The sequence below is a fragment of the Muntiacus reevesi genome, chromosome 22 (assembly GCF_963930625.1).
Source record: "Muntiacus reevesi chromosome 22, mMunRee1.1, whole genome shotgun sequence".
In the NCBI taxonomy this organism is placed as follows: domain Eukaryota; kingdom Metazoa; phylum Chordata; class Mammalia; order Artiodactyla; family Cervidae; genus Muntiacus; species Muntiacus reevesi.
The window spans coordinates 31,752,493-31,768,504 of record NC_089270.1 but is presented as its reverse complement, the minus strand read 5'-3'; the positions used below and the strand labels follow the sequence as shown (position 1 = coordinate 31,768,504).

Genomic DNA, 16,012 nt, shown 5'->3' with positions numbered 1-16,012 from the left:
TGTAGACTTTTGTGTTGTTGTTGTTTGAGCCTTCTGAGTCTGCAGAAGTGAGTTTTCTCTCATTTGAGAGCTAGCATTGTCCAGGCATGGGCTTCCCAGGTGGTAAAGAATCTGCTTGCCAGTGCAGGAGTTGTAAGAGACACAAGTTCGATCACTGGACTGGGAAGATCCCCTGTAGGAGGGCATGTCAACCCACTCCAGTGTTCTTGCCTGAAGATTCCCATGGACAGAGGAGCCTGGTGGGCTACAGTCCATGGGGTCACAAAGAGTCGGACAAGACTGAAGCAACTTAGCATGCATTCACGTTGTGCAGAGACTCCACACAGGCCTCTTCTTTACAACTTGGTAGCCATTCTCTCCAGGAGCAGCAGGCATCTCCTCTCCTGGCTGCCAGGCCAGTTACCAAGCTTAAGTCACAGTAGCGGAAATTCCTCTGGAGAGGTGAGGCAAGTAGGAATATTTTGTGAGATAAAATTACATTAAGTATTAGCTAAAAACATGTGTTTTCATTTTTGTTTTTAGATGCTTTAAAGGAAACAGTATATACATGTCTAAAACAGAATGATTACCCTGTTAGGATTAAGATATATAAAATCTCCCACCAAAGGAAGAAAGTACCTAGAAATATTTATTAAGGTCTTTATTGCTGAGAGTGGGTGCGTGTTTGGGGAATAAAATAAAGATTATGAAGAAATTAGCTCAAGAACATGAGATAAATGATAGAAAGTTGATAGCGTTATACCAAATGTAAAAATTATGCCAATATACATGAGTAGTTTTGACAGATGTAGTAAAAAGTAAAGGCTCTCTGATGGTTTTATTTTTTCTGCTTTGTGTTTTATTTTATTATTTTTTAAAGTCTAGACAGGATTTTGTTTTTAAAATTTTTTTAATATTTTAAGACTTTTTATTTTGTATTGAAGTATAGCTGATTAACAATGTTGTGATAGTTTCAGGGGCACAGTAATTGGATCCAGTCATATATACATGTATCCATTCTCCCCCAACTCCCCTTCCACATGCATGTATAAAACATCATGTATGTATATATAATATATATACATGCAACATTAGCATAACATAGTGTTATGTTAGACTGCCACATAGCTTTTGTTTGTTCAAGATTATTTAAACCTATATTTAACAATCCATTTGATTTAAATTAACATAAGTGTACTGACTTTGTATGAGTAATGAACTCTTTCACCAAGCTGTGAAATATGTGATGGTAGGGAGGTACTTGAACAGAGTTTGAGGTCATTTGGAACCATGAAGGTGCATCATAACATTCTTTTGACATAAAGATAACAATTCTCACTTACTGTTTAAATAGCTTGTACTTGAGTTTTGTTTTTTTTTTTCAGTAATACTGGTGATTTTCTACTGATTCATCCTTACTTGTTTTCCAAGGCATTTGAACAAGAACATTTAATACTATGATCATTTTGAGGATTAGGAATAGTCTGTAGTCATGGAACAGGGAAAAGCTACCAGCTCACCTTGGAATTTAGTCTTTTTTTATTTGTTTGTTTTATTTCTCTTGTGCTAGAATCTGTTGATCTGATTTTTTCCAGAGGCATCTAAATGAGAAGGAAATAAGGAATGTGGCTGAATTAGGAGATGGCGTAAGCATCTCCTATTTGATGGTTAGGTTCTTAAAATGACCCCATGAAAGGAAATGTGGGGGTTAGGCTGTTTTTGGAGTGGTTTTCATGAAAAGCCAGAAGAAAAGGTTGTGCCTTTGTACCAGGAGTAGTGTTCATTGCATGAGAGAGAGAGAGAGAGGAAACAGAACTGTGGTCAGCCGTGGTGTGACTTTTGACCTAGAATGGTCTCCATCCTACTTCCAAGTTGTCCCTCCAGGAAAAGAAAGAGGAGCTTCGGGTCTTGGCTGCTGCTGCTGCTGCTAAGTCGCTTCAGTCGTGTCTGACTCTGTGTGACCCCATAGACGGCAGGCCCCCAGGCTCCTCCATCCCTGGGATTCTCCAGGCAAGAACACTGGAGTGGGTTGCCATTTCCTTCTCCAGTGCATGAAAGTGAAGTCGCTCAGCCGTGTCTGACTCTTAGCGACCCCATAGACTGCAGCCCACCAGGCTCCTCCGTCCATGGGATTTTCCAGGCAAGAGTACTGGAGTGGTTGCCATTGCCTTCTCCTCAGGTGTTGGAGGCCCAGCTAAAGGCTGTGCTGACCCCCACTGTGCAGTGTATCATGAGCCAGATTATGTTACCGTTTATAGTACGTTACCCACTCCAGTGTTCTTGCCTGGAGAATCCCAGGGATGGGGGAGCCTGGTGGGCTGCCGTCTATGGGGTTACACAGAGTTGGACACGACTGAAGCGACTTAGCAGCAGCAGCAGCATAGTACAGTTTCAAGAAGAGCACTGATAGGAATCTTGAATGCTGTCTCTATCCAGACATGATCCCAGCAAGATGACTGACAACAGTTTAATATGTGGGAATCGTCAAGATTGAGTGAAAAAATTTAAGGCTCCCCAGTGAGTCATTTCATACTTTTCTGCTTTGGTCACTTAAACAAAGCAGCAATGAGCTTCTACATGGCAGATCCTCCTGAGATGATCCTGGGAGGCCCAGAGTGCAGAGGTGGTTGGTCCACTCTGTGAGGGCAGTTACCACATAATTCAATCAGAGAGGTGCTCAATCTACTGTTTTTTTTCTGTGCCATGATGTTACCCTAATTGATCATTATAGCCCATGCAAAATATTCAACAGGTTATGCAGTAATTTTCAGGGGCCCTGTACATGACATAACATCATCTATATGCTTTAACCTGTAACACCTGTTTCAAGGCGAAACACAGTGTAGGGTGATCTGAAGAACTGCTCTTCAGTTCTTTCTTTTTCTGACTCCTGAAGCCTACATTTTTATCTTTGATTTTACTTCACTTTCTAAGTGACATTTGGGATTTCTTTTCACTTTTTTTTATTGACTTCTGGTGTGGAATGAGTCTCCTGAACTTAGAAAACAACAAAATCAGTTTAAAAATGTTAGTTTATCACTTAAATCTTGATTACTAATGGAAAGGAAAGGACAGGCATATGGATAATTAACGTTGGTGAACCAAATGTCATCTTTTTTCCCCTGAAATTCCAATTCTTTTATTTCTGTGAGCATTCAAAAGTGGATATTGTATGTGAATTTTAGTTTTATCTTTGTTATCTCTCATTGGGCAAATTCAACAAAGATGAGCCTAAACTGCAAAAATACAATCATGGAGATCTAAGGTGACCTTTTGCAAGCACCCATATTTGTGAGGTCCATGAAAGAAAAAAGATGAAAGGACAGTCCTTGTAGATCAAATAAAAACACAAAAAAGAAAATGGGAGATGTGCTTTTTGATCTTATCTCCAAATATCCCTATAGGCTTGGAATGTGCTCAGTTAAGGGAATATGGGGCAACGTTTTTGATTTAGAGGGTCTCTTGAAAGGTTAGTGACTTGTCTTACTGTGTTTTGATTGCTTCTAGTATAGACAGAGAGCTGAAACTCCTTAGAAACATTCAAGAATATGCTAGGTGGGCCCAGCACAGATTAGAAAGCAGTGCAAAAGAAAGTGAGCTGGGGAAAGTAGTTAGTAACTTAGAACTGAGGTGTCTTTCCTTCATAGAAATTATAATTAGTCTGTTAATTTATTCTTTCATGAACCATAATATATACAGATTATTGTCCTAAAAGCTGTAGGGAATACAAAAATGAATAAAGCAGTCTTTAGCCTTGTGGAACTTAATATGTTTTTAGAGATAATAAATGTACATAAAAATTATAATACAAAGTGAAGTATGAGAAAAGCTCTAGGGAAAGAAAAAAAGCATTCAAAAAAACTTTGGATGAAGAGTAATTTTTATTGGATAGTAAAGGTATTATTGATGGAGGTGATATTTGAGCTAGATCTTATAGAGTGAAGAAAATCTTGCATAACCTACTATCTATGTGTTTAGGAAATAAAGAGTAACATTCAGTGTTACAAGAACATAGAACAAGTGAAACAAACTTTTGCTTGGTTGCTGGCAGATTGTAAAGGGCCTTACAAGCTATGGTGATGTGGATTTATACGCTGTTTATCAGGCAAAGGGGAAATCAGTGGATTTGAGTGCATGGGAATAGCAGTATTGAACAGCGTCATAATCTAGCTGTGCTAAGTCGCTTCAATCATGTCCAACTCTTTGTGACCCTAGGGACCTTAGACCGCCAGGCTCCACTGTCCATGGGCTTCTCCAGGCAAGAATACTCGAGTGGGTTGCCATGCCTTCCTACAGGAGATCTTCCCAACCCTAGGATCGAACCTGGGTCTCTTATGCCTCCTGCATTGGCAGGCAGGTTCTTTACCGCTAGCACTATCTGGGAAGCCCCATAATCTAGCTACAGATTGCTAAAAATAATAGCTTGAAGGTAGGGAATGTAGTGGGAACAGGTGAGATCATAACACTATGGCATTAATAATGGTGAATGATTATCTCAGAATGTGTTATAGGAACTGCAGGTTAAAACCTGTTATTAATAGATTGTGAAATCAATTTAGTTGGTGGGGCAAGCATTTTTAAAAAGCAAAATAGAATATAAATATTACATTTTATTGTATTTAGTAAGAGAGGCATTGTTTTATGAATCTTGTCTCTATTTTTAATCTATGTATGTATTTTGTTACATATTTATGGATCTGTGATATAAGATATATTTCTTCCTGTGAATTGCGGTCATTGTAGAGACATTCTTACCAGAGGATGTATTCATAGAAAGCCTGTCTTCATAGCAATAGCTGATGGTGCTCTATGAATTTGCTGTAAGCGGGAGTATGAGAAACTCTCAAGTACATTGTGTGTGAGGAGATCACTCTACATCTGAAATGGTCACTGATTAAAGTATCTGTCACTTATTCTGCCATTCCTTTTAGGAACATGATAGTGAACATACAGTTCGACCAGCAGACTATAGTTTTGGAATAACTATAAAAATTTTCAGATTATCTCTGGCATTTTTGAAAATAATCAAATGCCTTTGGAATAATAGTTCTCAACAAGGAAGAAGTTCACCCCTTATGAGACATTTGCCAACATCTGGTGATATTTTCAGTTAACACTTTGGATAGAGTTGAGAGAAGTGTGTTTCAGATGTGTGGAAGGCAGAGGTCAGGGATGCTGCTAAAATTCTACAATGCACAGAGTAGTCTCTCAAAACAAAGAATTATCTAGTCCAGAATGTCAGGAATGCTAAAGTTGAAAAATCCTGCTTCAGAGTGACCCAAATTCAGTTCAGTTCAGTTCAGTCGCTCAGTCGTGTCCGACTGTTTGTGACCCAATGGACTGCAGCACGCCAGACTTCCCTGTTGATCACCAGCTCCCAGAGCCTACTCACATCAATCGAGTTGGTGATGCCATCCAACCATCTCCTCCTCTGTCGTCCCCTTCTCCTCCCGCCTTCAATCTTTCCCAGCATCAGAGTCTTTTCCAGAGTCATTTCTTCGCATCAGGTGGCCAAAGTATGGGAGTTTCAGCTTCAGCATCAGTCCTTCAAATGAATATTCAGGACTGATTTCCTTTAGGATGGACTGGTTGGATCTCCTTGCTGTCCATGGGACTCTCAAGAGTCTTCTCCAACATCACAGTTCAATACACCAAAAGCATCAATTCTTCAGTGCTCAGCTTTCTTCACAGTCCAACTCTCACATCCATACACGATCACTGGAAAAACCATAGCTTTGACTAGACAGACCTTTGTTGGCAAAGTAATCTCTCTGCTTTTTGATATGCTGTTTAGGTTGGTCATAGGTTTTCTGCCAAGGAGCAAGCGTCTTTTAATTTCATGGCTGCAGTCACCACCTGTAGTGATTTTGGAGTCCCCCAAAACAAAGTCTGTCACTGTTTCCATTGTTTCCCTATCTATTTGCTATGAAGTGATGGGGCTGGATGCCATAATCTTAGTTTTCTGAATGTTGAGCTTTAAGCCAACATTTTCACTCTCCTCTTTCACTTTCATCAAGAGGCTCTTTAGTTCTTCTTTGCTTTCTGCCATAAGGGTGGTGTCATCTGCATACCTGAGGTTATTGATATTTCTCCTGGCAATCTTGATTTCAGCTTGTGCTTCATCCAGCATGGTATTTTCCATGATGTACTCTGTATACAAGTTAAATAAGCAGGGTGACAATATACAGCCTTGACGTACTCCTTTCCCGATTTGGAACCAGTCTGTTGTTCCATGTCCAGTTCTAACTGTTGCTTCTTGACTTGCATACAGATTTCTCAGGAGGCATGTCAGGTGGTCTGGTATTCCCATCTCTGTCAGAATTTTCCACAGTTTGCTGTGATCCACACAGTCAAAGGCTTTGGCATAGTCAATAAAGCAGAAACAGATGTTTTTCTGGAATTCTCTTGTTCTTTTGATGATCCAACGCATGTTGGCAATTTGATCTCTGGTCCCTCTGCCTTTTCTAAACCAGCTTGAACATCTGGAAGTTCATAGTTCATGTACTGTTGAAGCCTGGCTTGGAGAATTTTGAGCATTACTTTACTAGCATGTGAGATGAGTGCAATTGTGCAGTAGTTTGACCATTCTTTGGGATTGCCTTTCTTTGGAATTGGGATGAAAACTGACCTTTTCCAGTCCTGTGGCCACTGCTGAGTTTTCCAGATTTTTTGCTGGCATATTGAGTGTAGCACTTTCACAGCATCATCTTTCAGGGTTTGAAATAGCTCAACTGGAGTTCCACCACCTCCACTAGCTTTGTTCGTAGTGTTGCTTCCTAAGGCCCACTTGACTTCATATTCGAGAATGTCTGGCTCTAGGTTGGTGATCACACCTTGTGATGATCTCATTCATGAATATCGTTTTTGTATAGTTGTTCTGTGTATTCTTGCCACCTCTTCTTAATATCTTCTGATTCTGTTAGGTCCCAAACTAGTTTGAGTAACCGAAGCTAGTTAATTAAAAGAAATGTAATTTTAAACAAAAGTTGAAAGAAAGATTTATTCAATTGGCCTAACACAGATTCAATGATATTATTTGTAGAATGCTCTGATCACCAACTTTATTATTAGATTTTAAATGATACACCAATATTTGCTTATATGTGATCCAGGATTAAATGTTTCACAAGACTATTTAGAAACACAAAGTTATAACTCTAAGATCCTTCCTTGAATCTTAACACCAGAAATCAGAATTGTATCTTACCACCATAATATTGAACAATTTATATGCCTATGTATATCTTTATGTATGAAGAAGCAACTTTATCCTTAAGTGAGTTCTGAGAATTGGCAGCCAGCTGCCTTAGTGAATCACATCATTTAAAATTCTTGAGTTTCTTAATTTAACACAGATTCAGTAGACTCACTGAAATTTCTATACAGCTGATGATTAAATAATATAGATGATCATAAAGATACTTTGTAAGAAAAGGGTATGTGAAATTGGTGGGTCCTAGGCCTTGGGTCCTAGGCCCATTGGGGATACAAATTACCTACAGCTTCACTAAGTCATTTACTTCTCCTGGCTTCAGTTCTCTGAACTCTTAAGTGTACTGGCCTACGGGACTTGGAGTATTACCTGTGCTTCAAATACTATGAGTCTATCTTATGGATTAATTTTTATGGTGAATAAATTTTAAATCTCCTTTAGCATTATTTTTATGCCTTATCAATAGCACATGAGGGGAATTATAAAATAGCTCAATTTTCTAATAGCTTGGTTTATATTTGGGTTACATGAGTAAATGGTGCATAACCCTGATGTCTAACCAGTATTGTCACACAGAGTAACAGTTTCTACAAAATCATCATCTAATTGTATTAATATTATGGAATACATGAGCATGACTCTCTTAATATCTTCATGAGACACTTGGTGGGTTCATTGGCTATTTCAAATCACTTTGTTCATATCTTCTGTATGGTAGGTCATCAAAATCTACATTTATTAAATTAGCAAAAAATACCTAGTATTTCATGGTTGCAATAGGCTATTGCCACAAGCCTTAGGAGACAATTGGCTACAGTAATACAAAGGAATAAACTTTTATACTGGAGTGAGTAGCCTATCCCTTCTCCAGAGGATATTCCCGACCCAGGAATTGAACCAGGGTCTCCTGCATTGCAGGCAGATTCTTTACCAGTTGAGCAACCTGGGAATCCCATGTGGAAAGATAATGCTCATTAATTCTTCAACATATTAACAGATTCTCAATTTTTTCTAGGCATTTAATCTTAACAATAATTTACAAAGCTTCCCCCTGGTGGTCAAAGCATGTAAATGCATCTATAAAATGTTCAATTTTTTTGTGCCATTGTTTTGGGACAGCTCCTGAAGTTACTATCACATTCCCCCAAATATTTGAAACAAAAATACATTTTTGACTAGCTAATTACTGTCTCTATTTATCAATCATGCTTTTCTGGGAATATCTGAAGATAGGGATATTCTGTGTGTGCACATGTGTGTGGGGTATGTGTGTGTTTATGCTATCTTTATCACTGAAAAAGCAGGGAGATTTCACAGCAGACGAAGGTTAGAAGATCTCTGGCTTGATTTATCACCAGACTTTGTTTCTTAGATATAACTTTTTAAAAAATTAAAATCCTTCCAATGGATTTGTAAGTGGAAAATATGTAAAATCTCTTTGGAAAACATGAAAGAACAAGAAAAAAAGGGGGAAATAAGTATTTGTGAACTCTGGAGAAATGATAGAAAATTATACATGGGTTTCCTAAACTCTGAGAGTTTAAAAAGTTTCTTGTTTAAGAAGACATCCCTAACAAAGGCACCCTAAAAATGTTATGGATTATCCTCAAAAATTTGCATTGCTTCTCTTCTATACTCTAGTTCACTGACTTAAAAAGCTCAATATCTCTGTTGTATTTTTTAAACCAGGCTAAACTGGCTCACTATCTTATAAATTTAAATCCTTTACAAATTGGCCATGGGGTTTTTGGTTGATTAAAGTGATTTGGAAATAAATCATGTCATTTAATCTCACTTCATTGTACTACAACCACAGAATATATGGATTCACATGCACGTATGACCTGCATACAGCTCTCAGTGTTTAAGTTGTATAGTGAATTAGAGGCCTGTTTTTGAAGTAATCCAATTTCGGTAATAAGTCACTTTTGTGTAGACTCCAGGTTTGTTTCTTTGACCACAGTTATCTCCCCAGCTCACAATTCCAATGAGATACCAGGTATCTTTAATGTCCTTTCCAACTAAAGGTCCCCCAGAATCACCCTGAAAAGAAAAAACGAGAAAGAAAATGAATTAAATATGAAACTTATTACTTTAGATATTTTGATGAGCCACATATTATTAGAAAGTATATTTTTAGACTACCAATTATAGGATAATTCATTGAAACATGGGTTTCAGTAGTTATAAAAGTCTTAGAGTTCAATTTTCACATTAAGTTTTTTTTTCAGTTTTATAGATGTATAATTCATGAATAAAATCATATATATTTAAAGTGTACATTGTGATAATCTGACATATATACTTTGTGAAATGATTACCCTGATCAGGTTAATTAACACATCCATCACCTCACATAGTTACTTGGTGTGCATGTGTGCAAGTGTGCATGAGTGTGTGTGTGTGGTGAGAAGGCTTAAGGTCTACTCTTAGCAAATTTCAAGTATACAACACACAAAGTCAAGCTGTGGTGGTGTTTTTTCCCTGACTCCAAGTAGGGTGCCTGGGCTTCTGTTTAAACGGATAGACGGAACCCCTCCCCATGAACGCTAGTAGCCATCCCTGTATTCCTGCTTCCATTGTTCCTGAGTCCCTTCCTTGATGATTTCCCCACTTTTTTATGACGAGAACTGCCTAGAGCTGCCTTATTATGCACTGCATAGTCGCAAGGCAGGAATCTTACCTATGCTCCCCAATGCAGTGAAAGCTCTTTATGACCACCAGTCTATCCAGAGACTTACCACTAATCTCACCATTCACCTCGATTCCCATGTCCTCTGTGTTCCAGTCACCGCCTTCCACTTGTCTGTCATAGCATCCACCTCTCTCTGGAATCCCTGAATGCTAGCTGCCTCCCTCCACACTCTTAGCAACTGGGGCTAGATGTGAACCAGATTCTGCTCTGGCCCAGCCCATGGCTTTCTGACAGAGGTGGCCTATGCGCTGTAATCTGTGGGACTCCGGGCAGGGTTTTCTGCCTCCTGATGACAATACAATTCCCATCATTTCACCATGTGGAATCACCTCCTCGGAGTTTTCAAGAACCCCCACGTGTTCTTGTAAACACTTATAAAGCAAGTGCCTACAGGATGAAACACATATTACAAATGCATTTGTCTGAAAATGTACATGCAGGACAGATGCTGGACAGGAGGAGGGCCCTGGAAAGGGGACTAGATACAACTTGACCTCATCCACCTTCTCACCGTTAACTGCTTCTCACTTCTCATCCTCCTTAGGCTAAGACCCAACAGATTACTTGCAGTTGCCTCAAATATGAATTGTAATTTCACACTTTCATAACATGGCTATGCTTTATCTCTTCTCTATAATATCTCTGCTTATTCTATAACCGGCTGAATGTTCTTTATCCTTCAGACCTCATTGAAATATTATCTCTCTAATATTTGTTCCAAAGATGTTCCCTTCAAGCTAAAAATGTTTATTCTCCACACCTGAAACTAATACTGTATTGTAAATCAACTATACTTTAAATAAAAAAATTGTTCTACTTTATATAACTTATTACATCATTGTTTATTATTCATGATTGTTTCCTTTCTAGATGTTAGCTCTTTAAGGAAAGAGACTCTGCTTTATGAAACTCTGGATTTCTGGTATTAGAATTAAATTTTATTGGTTAGTTTGATAACATCAAGGAAGCTTTTTGGTTAGTTTGTTTTGCTTTAATTTGTTTGTTTTGCTTAATAAAACATTAAAATGTTTGTGTTTGAAATTAGCATTTATAAATTTTTGCATGGACATAATCTCTGGATTTGACTATATTAGTAAAATATGCTCTTTATATTAAAGAGCATAGAATATTTTTGAGCCAAATAAATATTTTTTAGTTAATGACATCAAAATAATCTCTCTCCACCTACCCTGCAGGCATCATATATTCCTTCCAGATATCCAGCACACATCATTCCAAATTTTATATCACTGCCATACACATGTGGCTGCTTGCACACATCATCACTTATGATTTTCAGTCTGGCTTCTCGAAGATCATTTTGGGATTCCCCTTAAGAAAAAGCAAAGTAATTTTAGTGTTTACAACCAATATTCTTAGCCAGAATGAAGTGCAGACCTTTTTATTTCAAGCTAAAGTTGTCAATCCTAAAAGAAATCAGTCCTGAATATTCATGGGAAGGACTGATGCTGAAGCTCCAATACTTTGGCCACCTGATGCAAAGAACCGACTAATTAGAAAGGACCCTGATGCTGGGAAAGATAGAAGCCCAGAGGAGAAGGGGATGACAGAGGATGTGATGGTTGAATGGCATCACTGTCTCAGTGGTCAAGAGTTTGAGCAAACTCTGGGAAATGGTGAAAGACAGGGAAGCCTGGCTTGTTGCAGTCCATGGGTTTGCAAAGAGTTGGACATGACTGAGCGACTGAACATCAACAAAAATAGTCAAACAAGATGCAGTTAATATAAGCAGTTCTTAAGGAAAAAAGTTCTACTTATTCTCTGGAAAATATAAATGAAAATTGTCCTTTTCTCATTTTTAAATACCTATACTAGCAAGGAAAACATTTTGTTTCTTTTTTCTGGAAAGCCTTTGTACCTTTACTTAAAAACAATCAGTTTGTATATTTAGGGAGGTATTCATTTTTTTAAATAAGTTTTTATTTGTAGATTCCAGATTGTTCCCAGAAACTTTGTAGGCCTAGACAGTTTTGGCTTGATAAAATAACTATATATCTTTATTTTATCCTTTACATTTTATGGGGAATACTCACACACATAATGACATGTACGTAAAGGCAATGATTTCATTATATATTATAATTTTGTAACCCCAGGTCATAAACTAGAGCCTGAGTTATAGAAACTGATACTAATGCAGAAGACAACTATTTATGATAGAAACCAATGATATTACAAGTATTCAGGGATTCTTTGCATCAGCCACATGCTGATTGGGAAATTGACCCTGCAGTAGACAAAATTCTACTATGATGCCCAAGATTCCTATGTGATCTCTTTTCCCTTAGGTCTAAGTGGGATCTGTGAATATTATGGATGTCATTTTCATGATTAGGTTATATTCTACGGCACAGGTGAGGGAATATTGAAGATTAATTAAGATGTAGTCAGCTTGACACTGAGTTCATCAAAAGGGAAATTATCCAAGGTGGGCCTCACCTAATCGGATAAGTCCTTTTAAAAGGGATTTAGGCCTTCTGCTGAAGCTCCAATACTTTGGCCACCTAATGTGAAGAACTGACTCACTGGAAAAGGCCTTGATGCTGGGAAAGATTGAAGGCAGGAGGAGAAGGGGATGACAGAGGATGAAATGGTTGGATGGCATCATGAACTCAATGGACCTGAGTTTGAGCAAGCTCCGGGAGTTGGTGATGGACAGGGAAGCCTGGAGTGCTGCAGTCCAAGGGGTCGCAAAGAATTGGACATGACTGAGCAACTGAACTGAACTGAAGTAGGCTTTCCCTGAGTTCAGAGACTTTTTCCCAATGGTGTTGGAGAAGCAAGCTGCCATAAACTCTGTAGGTGCAAGAAACTAAATTCCATCAACAACCAGTGAGCTTGGAAAAGAGTCATAGATGAGACCTCAGCCCCAGGCAATACTTTGATTGCTAATTTGTGAGACGTTGAGAAGAGATGCCAGCTATGCTATGTCTGGATTTCTGACCCATAGAAACTGTGAAATAATAAATGCATTTTCTTTCAAGTTGTTAAATTTGTGACAATTTGTTACACAGCAGTAGAAAGCTAATAATGGACACTAATTTCTCTAGAATGTCAATTCAGGATTTTTTCTGGACAGGTATTTGCTAAAATGTTTAAAAATGCTCAAGATATTCTGTTCTTTGAGTACAATTAGTGTAATTTTTTTTACTATTATACTATCAATTAAAAATAATTCATGCCCAGTTCTGGGAAAGGTAAGATGAAATGCATATTATAGGTGACAGAGTAAATTCATAACTTTTTAATAAAATTCATTGGCAAGGAGTTATAAAAAGCTTAGCCTACAAATCCTGTACATCCCTGAACTATTTCTTAAATATTGTGATAATGCTTAATGACATTTCCCAGAAAGTATTGATCTTTTTTCAAGGAATCAGTTTTTAAATTCAATTTTTTCCATTTTTAAATTTTGATTGTATTCATTGCCACTCTTTCTTATATTATTTCCTTCCTCGTGTTTATTTTAGGTTTATTTTCTCCTCTTTTCTAGTGTCTTAAAAGGAGAGCTTTCTTATAATACATGCATTTTGCTATGTTTCCCTGTCTCTGTACTATTTTAGCTGCATCCTGCATTCATTTCATTCTATTATTACTTATAATTATCTTCAAGATTTCCTCTTTTATCTATGGATTATTTAGAAGTGTGTTGTTTAATTTTTAAGCATTTAGGGATTTTCCTATTATCTCTTTGTTACTGGTTTTTAGTTTGATTGCATTATCATCAGAGAGGGTAGTATATATGATTTCTATTCTTTTAAGTTTGTTGGAGACTGTCTCATAGACCTAGATATAGTGTATCTTGGTGAATGTTCCATGGGTGCTTTAAAAAAGTAGGTATCCCGTTGCTAATTATAGTGTTCTACATAAATCAGATTCTATTGCTATTCAAGAACTATTATGGCAGATATATTTCTATGCCAACCTTAGACTCCAGGTCAGAAATTATTTCTTTCCATCAAGCCAAAGGGAATCTGAGATGCTCCCCTCATCAAATGAAGAATGCAACTCTATTTTAGGAGAAGATCCATTAGAGAGAGAGAAGACATATTATTGTCAGGCTTACAGCTCCCTGGGCTTATTTCGCTATGGATAATAATTTCTGTGATTGGAAATATAACCTTAAAGAAACCACGCGGGACATCTGGAGAAAAATCTAAAGACCATCAAGTTCATCATCAATCACATTAGTGAAAGGTATTCCTGGTTCTTTAGTGAAGAATGAGAATTAATGATTTATTCTTTAGAGTTTATTGTATATTAATAAATTATACAGAGCTCTGTGAATGAATTTTGTCATTCTCAAAAAGTCCTTTCTTATTTTCTCAAGCCTAGAGTCAAAGAAACCCGGTCTCTGTTGTTATATGTATGTGCCTGGACCAGATTTTAGAATCCAGATTGTGTCTAAGTATGTTTTGAAAACCTTAAAACATGAAGCCAATTTTATTTCTTAGGAGATTAGTATATCAAGTTAAATCATTTTAGAGAGGTCAGTGGAAGCTTTATTATCAGAGATGATTTGTCTCTATGCAGTATTCTTACCCCTAATCACTCTTAATGAGCCTCTTTAGTTCTGAGGCAGATTTTGCTGCAATTGGAGATTATAGCTGAGCAAAGGAAACATTTTTGAGGTGACTGAGAAAAGTGAAACTAAGTGACGGAGCAAGCGAAGGGGAAGGGGAGGTGAAAAAGAGGAGGCTCAAAGTGAGGGTGTCAGAGTGAAGGTGGGCATGCGTATTTGAGCATATCTAGTGTGTACCTGGCATTGCATGGCACAGACAGTGGTACCTAGGGATAGACCTCAGTGTTTCTGAGGGAACCTTCTTTCCCTTCATATCTTCTTTGAGGCCTTTCCTGTTGGAGCTGTCTTTCCCTCATTACTTGTGCTTCTGACCAGGCTTCCAGTCACATATCTGCCTTTCTTTCTGTAGGCGCAAGAGTGAGAATTGAGTCAACCAGTCAGTCTGGTACCCTTGGACACAAGCTGGGCCAAAAGAGACCTTTTTCAGGGATTAACATAGATTCTGGCAAAGAGAGAGCCATGTTCCTCTCTGGCATCAGCTAGGGGATGCACACGCTGAGCTGCTGTTGGCCGCGCTCACCACTATGTGGCGCTAGACTCCCGTGTAATGAAGGTGACCCGGGGAAAACGAACCAAGTCGTGGAGAAACCCAGAGTCAGAGCCTGACGACGTCACACAGAGTCCTGACTCCACACGTATCTGAAGTCGGACTCACCTCACCTCTTGATTCCAAATTACAAGGGCCAAATTTGCCATGATATTATTATTTTTTACTTCAGTTAGTTTGGCTGGAGTTTCTCTCACTTGCAGAACAAGAGCCCTAAGCCAAACTCTGTGGAAAAGTCTGACAGGATATTACTGATGGACATTAAATAACACTGCCGTAAATAGAGCTTAGAGCTCCGTGATTCGTGTTTAGATACCCACCACCGTAAAAAAGTGCTCCAAATCCTGTGATATAGACAGTTGAATTTGGTTGGAAGGACGCAGAGGCTTCTGGCAAACAAATTCGACGGATGTCATCAGTAAAAGTGACTCTGGGAGAGAACTGCACGACAGCAATATCGTACTCTCTTGCTGGGAAGCGGTACCTCTCATGGACGATAATTCTTCTGACGTTTCTTTTCATTAACGGAGGGTTGATTTTTGTTCCGAAGCTAACAGTCCACTGATGTGGGTTTGCTTTACTGGAAAAGTTTAGATATGAACAGAATGTATGAACTGCATTACAATAATTTCATGTAGGCTATTAAAAAAGAAAATTCTACCCTAATACACTTGGATTCAATGATAGCTTTCTTTGACCATACTGCTACTATTTTGAAAGATAAAATATGTACAAAGAGCATCTTTGAGCCGGAATCCAGTACAGAATTATTGAATTTTAGAACTGTAAAGCCTATAAAATGTTGTTCATTCATTTCTCCAGTAAATATTTATCGATCATCTATATGTTGAAACTTATTTGAAGTGCCAGTAATAAAGTGATGAACAAGTCAGAAAAGCCCTTGCTGGTGGGTACGTTTGATTTCAAGGAAGGAAAAAGAGCAAAACGAATGAATAGATCAATAACTTACAGCAG

At 38.0% G+C, this 16,012-nt stretch overlaps 1 protein-coding gene across 1 annotated transcript in view; it reads right to left on the bottom strand.

The window, feature by feature from the left end:
- Positions 1 to 9,073: 9,073 nt before the first annotated feature.
- The window catches only part of TMPRSS11A (transmembrane serine protease 11A), a 41,999-nt gene continuing 35,060 nt past the window's right edge, over positions 9,074 to 16,012 (bottom strand). Inside the window, exons 6-8 of the mRNA XM_065914611.1 lie at positions 15,358 to 15,617; positions 11,077 to 11,219; positions 9,074 to 9,235 (exon numbers count right to left, since the gene is read on the bottom strand). Coding sequence (XP_065770683.1) covers positions 9,074 to 9,235; positions 11,077 to 11,219; positions 15,358 to 15,617 — 565 coding nt within the window. The remainder of the gene's footprint in view (positions 9,236 to 11,076; positions 11,220 to 15,357; positions 15,618 to 16,012) is intronic.